This window comes from Egretta garzetta, unplaced genomic scaffold, assembly GCF_000687185.1.
Source record: "Egretta garzetta isolate BGI_Z169 unplaced genomic scaffold, ASM68718v1 scaffold179, whole genome shotgun sequence".
In the NCBI taxonomy this organism is placed as follows: domain Eukaryota; kingdom Metazoa; phylum Chordata; class Aves; order Pelecaniformes; family Ardeidae; genus Egretta; species Egretta garzetta.
In genome coordinates, this window is record NW_009270001.1 from 1003773 (window position 1) to 1012832 (window position 9060).

The 9060-nt window shown below is 43.6% G+C and overlaps 1 protein-coding gene across 4 annotated transcripts in view; it reads left to right on the forward strand.

Annotated features, from left to right (window-relative positions):
* DYM (dymeclin) overlaps positions 1-9060 on the forward strand; it is a 249280-nt gene that overhangs the window by 198506 nt on the left and 41714 nt on the right. For all 4 annotated transcript variants that reach the window (XM_035903104.1, XM_035903102.1, XM_035903103.1 and 1 more), the window contains one exon: positions 5220-5402. In XM_035903104.1, the coding sequence (XP_035758997.1) occupies positions 5220-5402 (183 nt within the window). The remainder of the gene's footprint in view (positions 1-5219; positions 5403-9060) is intronic.

Here is a 9060-nt window from a genome sequence, read left to right on the forward strand (position 1 = left end):
GCTGCCCAGGGAAGGGGTCGAGTCCCCAGCCCTGGGGGGATTTAACAGCCGGGCAGAGGCGGTGCTGAGGGCCAGGGTTTGGGGGTGGGTTGGCAGGGGTAGGGGAACGGTTGGGCTGGGGGATCTAAAAGGTCTTTTCCAACCTTAACAATTCTATGATTCTATGTGTCATTAAAATATGAGTCAGACTCAAGTGATGGTCTTCTGTGCACCTCAGAGCCAAAGCAGGGACAGGAGCACTCAAATCAGCTCTGCGGTAAGGACACACATCCCGTGTGGCAGCCGAAGGCTGGCTGAAGTGAACATCGGGCTGTCAAGATTGCAGGCTGCGATCGCAGAGAAAATGGCTTCAGCGAGACTACCAGAAATCTTTAAAAAAGCATTCCTTTCTCTGAAACTTAATACTACGCCTATTGCATTGTGAAAGACAGCCTCATGTCCACCTTTGCATGGCAGTGTCTCTTCATAACGTCACAAGTGACTGAAATTCTGATTTTTAAATGACTATTGAACATGAGAGGGAAATGTTTCACCATGAGAACAGTCAACCATTGGAATAATCTCCCCAGGGAATTGGTTGACTGCGCCACGCTGGACACTTTCAAGATGCAGCTGGACAGGGTGCTGGGCCATCTTGTCTAGACTGTGCTCCTGCCTAGCAAGGTTGGACCAGATGATCGTCCCTTCCACCCTGGGATTCTATGAGTCTATGATTCTTTTCCATATAAACTAGCATAGGAGGAAAGAAAACAAAACGCAGAATAATTTTGTCACAGTTTTTATTAGACAGTACAAGACACAAAGGATGGTTAAGCAAAGCTGACCTGGATGACACATGGACATGCCTCCCTTTTACAGATCATTAACATTTAGAGGCTGGAGATTTGCATTCATTCCTAATAGAACTTTTTTAACCAGTTCTCTATTATTATAAAAATTACAATTAATTGAATGTCAAGTTAAATTAAAAGGATGAGCACTCAGAATGTTCCAATGTAGGACACAGAAGATGGGTACCGTAAATTAAGCAGGGTTTTGGTGACTCTGAGATCTTGCATCTTCCACTGATGGTGATTCAACAGCTTTATTTTTTGGTGGATAACCATGGCTATAAGGAACCAAACCGTGAGCACCTGCCCAGGGTTTGGCACTTACGCTGCTTGACTTCTCTGATATTTTATTTTATAAGCCACATACTTTTCAACTGCTTTTACAGGGTCTTTCCATCCGTAAATATTAAATTCTCTGGAAGTCTTTGCCCAGGAGGATGCTCTGCTAATTATTGATGATACTGCAGTAAGGAAAGCAACAGTATTCCAGGATGGTCAGAGATGAGAACATCCAGCTCTGCCCATGTTTTTCTTGGCTTTGCACATTTGTGTGTTCCTTGTTAGTGTTTATCAAACTCAAATTATTTTTCTCCAGATAATCTTCTCATTCCTGTGCTCGTCGTGTTTTCCTCTGCGTCCTCTCAGCTTGTTTCCATTCTCTTTTCTCGGGTGTTATCACTTGTTTGTTCCTTTTTCTTTTAACAGAAGAGGCCCAGGCTACCCAGAACTGTACCTGGATCTCTTGTAGCTCTCGCTGCCTGGTTTATTATTATTTATTATGCAACTAGAACATGACCAGCATTCTGCCTTTTTGTCTTAAAAATTAAAATCTTTGCAAAAAACTACCACATTTAATTCTTATCCTGAGAAGGAACCATGAGGTGGTTACCTAGGATCACCTGCAGTAATGTTAGTGCTGTGCCTACGTTCTCATCCCTTTTGTAGGCACGATTTCAGTCTCAAAAAGTTGGTACCAAGCTTTAGCTTCCAAGTTTCTTTTAATGATGGGTATAATTATTTCTATGGGCACAAACAGTAAAAAAGGAGGGGGATGACAGGTAGTCATCAGTGTCGACAGAGGCATTATCTGAGCCCTGGTTTGTAAAGGTATACTGTAATAATTTTAAATTATTGAATTCGTCGACTATAAGCAATAGGAAAATGCCATTGCTTTCAACGACTCATTTAAATGTACTGTTTAATAGATTGAAACTCGTCTACCTGTCCCCTTGGCTTTTCTTTTCGTATAACAGCTATGAATCAAAAAAATAAAAATACTCTTACAAGGTTGCTGGGGATGATGGGGTGGCCCTTGTCTTGGCCATACATCTTCAGCCTTTCAGCTGTGTTCAGCTGGTCTGGAAGTTAATACGCAGGGTGATAAACTTCTTCTTTTCGACTGTGAAATGTTTTTGTAACCTTATTTATATCTGTCGTGACGCCGTGTCTAGATGGAGAGGGGCCGTAGCTTGATACTGGTGATACAGAGCAACAAAAGCACACAGGATTTTATCAGCTCTTACAGCATTTCTCCATTGTCTCATCCAAATGCTGTCCTTGGCTTTCTGCTTGTTTTTTCCTGTTTTGAAAACTTTTTAAGCTTTTACGAATGCTTTTAATCGCTAATTATAGGAGCATACAGCTCTCCAGATAACGTATACGCAATACTGGGATTCAGTCCCGCTTCTGTGTCTTTTGTGGAGCTCATTCCTCTTATAAATAAAATAAATTATTTGTTTGGTATAGTCAGTGATGGGTAAAAATCTCCACTGTAGCTCCTGGATTTCTTCATTTGGGTCCCAGATTCTTCACCTGCAACACCGTTGCCGAAAAACAGAGGGCTGGTTGTGTCCATCAGCTTCCAAAAACTTTAAATATAATTACTGAGCAATAACCTCTGGTAACTTTTAATTGTTTGAAGCTGACCAGTAGCTGAGTCTGCCTTTTCTTGAAATAACATGTTTGTAGATGGTTAACAACGCTGTCTGTTTAAACCAGCTGTATGCCTGGGTTTTAAGGTGAACATATTTTATTAAAAAGCATTTAGTTATTGAAAAGCATTTGTGTGGCTTGTTACCTTTCTGGTAACCGGATAGATCTCACTTGATCCTGAATCATGTTTCTGCAAAAGTAATGTATTCTGTATTTTAGGATAGCATCTCAGCTACTAGGTCGTCCTGCTGCACTGGGGAGAGAGTTGCGCAGATAGAATCATAGAATCAGAGAAGGTTTTGGGTTGGACGGGACCCCCAGAGGTCACCCAGCCCAACCCCCCTGCAGGAGCAGGGACACCTTGAACCACATCAGGTTGCTCACAGCCCCGGCCAACCTGGCCTGGAATGTTCCCAGGGATGGGGCCTCCACCCCCTCTCTGGGCAAGATGCTTGGAGCTTTTTAAAAGCCACCATAATATACCATATACTGAATTAAATCCAAGTTGATGGGCACATACCACTCCACAGATGAGTTAGCCAGGTCTGGATTTGTCTTCAGATTCCAGCTGAAGCAAGGATTTCAGGTTCTGTCTAGTATTTTGCATTATACACATTTCACAGCGTTTAACTGGGATGCTATTTCATAGCAGCTATGAATCTGTAGATTCATGGGAATCTACAGACGGAGGAACCACCGGCATTTTGAACGTAAGGATTGTTTCTGTCATGGAAGAACGCGATCCTGTTGACGGGCTGAGTAGCTGCGGTGATCAGCTTTGTAAGGGTTTCTGCCAACATCGTTACCTACACCACCATGGTCATTCTGGTGGATGAGGCAAAGTTATTAAAAAAGAGAAGGTCCTCACGTTTGGAAAAAAAAAAAAATCTGTAACCTCCACAGTCAGTCAGACATTGTTGCTGAAGAATAACATTTCATCGTAGCGCCTGCACCGAATGTTCTTCAAAGAAGCATTTCAAAAGGCTTTCATCGCTTAAATCTCCCTTGTACATGCGGAAGGCAGGCGGTGTGATAACCAAACCACCGCTGCTGCATGTCAGCGGCAGTACGAGGATGGGCACTCCCTTCTCCACGGTCCTCAGCACCGTGGAAGAGATGGAGGAGCAGGTTAGGGGAATGATGCTGCCTTCCGCAGGGCCAGATCTACGCTTGCAGGAAGAAACCTATCTTCGCTTTCCGTTGCAAGTTCTTTATATGAGTCTAACCAGGATAATGACAAGTTCCCATATTCTCTTTTCCCTTGGTAAGAGCATATATCTGACAAGTGACGATTCCTGCAACGCTACCCTAGAGTAGAAAATAACTCAACTATGTACGGGTTGACTGACAGTCCAACGAAATGCTGTTGCAAGTACAGCCTCGTTACGAAGTACTTAAGTGCTTTATGATAACTCAGAAAATGACTGCTTCGTAGGCAGTCGGCAAAAGGAAATGCCAGTGGTTTCAGCATTTGTACTAAGCAGAAAAACTCAGGATGGTTTGGTATGATTCACGTTCTTACCAGACCTGTAAAGTCTCACAGTCCGACGTTTGATGTGGTGGAGACACCCAACGATACAAACAAAGTAGGTTTGCCTTTTTTTCCCCTATCCCAAGGGAGGACACAAGGCGCTCCAGTCTAAACAACTGTATCAGGCACATCCCAGTGTGCAGCCCGAGGAGAGAAATCCAGAAGGCTGGCAAGGGGTCACATGCCAGCTTGTTCAGCTTCGCAAGTTTGAGTTTCAAAATCATCAGGAAGGGTTTGTCAAAGGCATTGACAGGATGAAAAGCTCTGCAAGTTTATCTTGAGCATTGAGGCTTAATGCGCTACAAAAGGAGTTTTCTTTTTTCCTTTTATTACAAGTATGCTTCAAAGCCAAAAAAATTATAAAAAAAAAAGAAAAAGAAAAAGGCCAGGGACAAAGTCTGGAAAACGGTGGCAGATGTTCAAGGTGCAATGGGTTTTGATCCAGTTAGTTTTCCTTCTCTTGTCTTTGCTTTTCTCTTTTACCAGCTGCTTTTTATTTTTCTGATGATTTTTTCTCTCCTCTTCTCCCTATCCTTCCTCCCCAAGCAGGGGCTCAACAGAAAATGTATTAAATTAAATATACGCTGAAGTGTTTTAACTTAGCATAGGAAGGGTTGCAAAAAACTCGCTTAACTCTTAGTGAATTTGGCTGATTACAGTCCGTTAACGCTTTTTGGCATCAGAAGATAGCTCCTGTTGAGGGAATCAAGCTATGAAGCTACAGTGCAATGCATTTCGGTTAAAATTTTGGTTATTACAGGAGAAAACAGATCTCTTTCCAGATACAGGCACGCCAGATTTGCTCACCATTGAGACGTTCACCAGCTAATAGCTCCATTAGTAATAATTACCTGGGTTCTGTCTTTATTACTTAATATATTTTACAATGGAAAAGGGCACGCTAACCTTTTCTTCCTTTCTTAAAGGCGCAAGATCTGAATGTGATTGAAGAAGTCATCCGCATGATGTTGGAGATCATCAACTCCTGCCTGACAAATTCTCTTCACCACAACCCAAACTTGGTGTACGCGCTGCTGTACAAGCGGGATCTGTTTGAACAGTTTCGAACTCACCCTTCCTTCCAGGACATAATGCAAAATATAGATCTGGTGAGTGATACATTATTTAAAGGATGCTTAGACCTTGTTATTTGATCACTTTATCCTTTGGAGAGGTGGGAAATACCATCTCTATCAGTCTATTTTAGAAAGTATTATAATGTTGAGTCTCTCCCTTGTTTTCTGGGCCTTCACTGTGACTTCCTTTGGGCAACATCTTTAACTTGGCAGAGCCAGGTAGATTTGGGATGCATCTGGTGAGGAATTCCCAACCGGTTACACATCTTTCAGTCCCCTAAGGAAGGACAGCGTCGTCTTCTCTTCACTGCCCCTTGTTAGAAACCTGTCTTTTGGGGGAGAAAAAGCAGATTTTCATCAACAACCAATCTTTTTCTTTTCCCTTACTCCCATCACCAGCCTATTAATGAATATGGGGGATTTTTTTAAAATAGCTAAACTGCCTTCTTCCCTGGACTGTATCTGAATGGGTGTTGCTTTCACCTGCAGAACGTCTCTCCCCAGCAATCCCTTTGGGTAAGTGGACATTTTAGGAGAAAACAAAAGGCAATAGCAATGGAGCAGAAGCTGTTGTGGCTCTCCATGGAGTATGACTTTGGAAAACAGTTGCTAATTAATTACTGCTGCATCTGATAGAGGCTTTAATATTCACACTGAGAACATGAGTAATGATTCCCATTAGAAAATAACAGATTTGAAGTGCAAGAAATATTCCTCTGTCCTCTAGTCAGTATTTGCAGAGCTGAGGAATGCTTGAAGTCACGCTGTGACCATTGGATGCAAAATACTGGAAGGGGAGGCTGAAGAGGGTGCTAAATTTCTTGCTGCGGTGAATAGCACATTTATGCAGTGTGAATAAAAATCTGCTGAGGTTCTGTTTTGATCTGCTTTTATTTTAAAGTATTACAGAAGATTGAGAGATTTCTGATGATCCATACAAGAAAGTCATTGTAAATGTTGAACTGAAATCCTGCGCTGTACCTATCCCTTCCTCTTCTGCTCTCACTTCGTATTTTCTGGTCATGCAAGAGCTTGGAGAGCAAAAGATTTAGAGCTCAGAATTCTCCAAACTGTTGGCAGCTGCAGACTACAGCCAGCATGATACTGCCTGGATGATTAGGACAAGATGTCTTCAAGTTGTGTAAAGAGAGGATATGGTGATGTGAAGGTAACAGTCGCCTTCCTGACTGAGATAGGGACCTTCTCTGGTTACTTGTCCAGATCCAGGAAAACCAGTGGTGGCCAAATCCTTCTGCATGACAGCCCTGTGCCTCCCACAGATAGCAGAACGTCCTTTCCTTTGTAACGCTTAAGTGTAGGTTTTCCTCAACAATTTAAACAATTCCTCCCCAAAACTATTTAATATTGGGTTACAGCATAATGCCAGTTACGTTCAGAAACTATTTAAAGCTTTCCAAGGGAGCATGTTGAATTTTTAAATAGTTCCTTTGTTAGAGAAGCGAGGATGTCAAAAAAAGATTATTTTTTTTTTATTTAAAATGTACCTGTCACCAGCTGGCAAGTGGTGAGAGCTGTCAGGCTTGCACATCTGAATAAAAGATTAGATTCAGCTGACTCCTCTTCTACCACATCACGTCTTCCACTTCATACACGGTATCGGCAGCGCTACCATCCTGGACAGAACCAATCTTTTTTCACATGTGCTACAACCAAAACGTATTAACTGGTCTTCCAATCCCTTGAAAAAGTGGCAAATCCTGTTGGTTTTACTATACACGTTGGGGGAGCTTGTCTGGAACCATCTGGGCAGTGTCTGAAAAGAACCAAAATACGAGTTCCTGCCTTCCAGACTTTGCTCAGGCTTTTCTCCACAGTGATGGAGGTGGGAGCTCCATCCTCATGGCTATGGGACGTTGTGGATGTCCAAAATATTGGTGTGCTCCAAAAGGAGTCAGAAAATCATGGGGGCAAAAAAAATCTTTAAAGGTTTGGCTCAATAAGTTCCTAAACTGTATGTTGCTGGAAGCTGGGAGAGTCTATTCATGGGGAGGATCTCCCTATTGACCTGTTCTTATATTTTTATTTAAACATCCATCCCAGCCTACTGTCAGATACTGAATAGTGAGCTGACCAGGCTTTCCGTGTGGCCAAGGCTGGATATTCAGAGGAGGATAGATCCACCAACTTCCCAGGGATCAGGGAGCTCTGCTGGGTTTCAGGCTGCTGTGCTCAACGTAATTTGGTGGCCGAGAGCATTTCCACTGTAGGTATAGATGGTAGATGTTGCAGCTTTTGGTAACGAAAGGATGAAGAGGAGAAGTTACCTTTCTGAAGACCCCAAAGCACGTCTGCAGGGGCTGTGCAACATGTTGGTTCTCTCCATCAGTACTTCTTCTGGTCATTAAATGGCAAAGTACGTTTAAAATATCTCCATCCACACTGTAGTGGAAGTATGAGTGTAATTTCCATCATCAGATGCCACTAGAGGTCCACGGGAGTAGAAAGTGCATTTTATGTTCTGGGTCACTCCAGCATCCTTCTGTGCTTTGGGAAAATCCTCTTTACATTAGGTGTAGGATTTTCTGATCCTAAGCTTTAGTCCAGCTTTGTATTTCATATGGAAATACTATCAGACAGTGTGGTAATGTTCTATATTGAAGAAATCTGACCAAAATACAGCATACGTGCAATCTGTAATGATGTTTGGACACTAAAACAGTTGCCAGGTCACCTTGTCAAGAATGTATAAAATGGGTATGACACATCTTGACTTTAATAGTTATTGGTTTTACTCTGCTGCACATGATGTTCTCGTAAACCAAATAGGAAGCACAGAAGAGGTGAAAATGCTAAAAAGTGGATGCAAAATTACTTGGAAAATGTACTTAGAAGCTAGTAATGAGTAGCTGATGGTGCAAATGGAAAGAGGTATCTGTGGTAGTCCTGCGTGGGTATGGAAAGGGAGAATAGCCCAGAGGTATCCTCTAAACCTACTCATGCTCGTGACTTCTTAGCTGGGATTACTCTGGGTTTAGGCGCCATGGAAGAAATTCTAGGGAGAAACAAGAAGGGTCAAAAACAGGCCCTCTAAGGACAAACAGAATGGGTGCTGATGAGCCACAGGAAGGCTAAAGGTGATGAGATGTTTTTCACATAAAACACTGCTGTGAAGGGAAAGGGAATAATCTGTTTCACATACGTGTGGATTCACAGGGCATAAGGAAAGGTTTTCTGATGTTAATAATAACGAAGCACTGTGGTAGGTTCCTGGGGACTTCACCATTGGAGACCTCTGGATAGCAGCCGTTCGGGCAGGATGACGCTGGGGCAGAGGATGGAGCAGACGTGGCTGTAGGCACACATGAAGATGGGGATGGCTCTGCAGCTCCACCAGCTGCTCAGCCCAGAGTGGCAATTGTCCAGGTTGGGACAGACTTGGTCACGGTAACTACGAACTTTGCCTCAGGATTTGGACTATTCAGGTTACAGGGCAGTGATGGTGCCCCTGTGCTGGGCACTGGGGGGGCCGCCCCTCGACTGCTGGGGTCAGGGTTGGGCCCCTCCCTCCCCGAAGGAGCTGGGGGGGCTGGAGCGTGTCCAGAGAAGGGCAGCGGAGCTGGGGAGGGGTCTGGAGCCCCAGGCTGCTGGGGAGCGGCTGGGGGAGCTGGGGGGGTTCAGCCTGGAGCAGAGGAGGCTGAGGGGAGCCCTCATCGCTCCCTACAACTGCCTG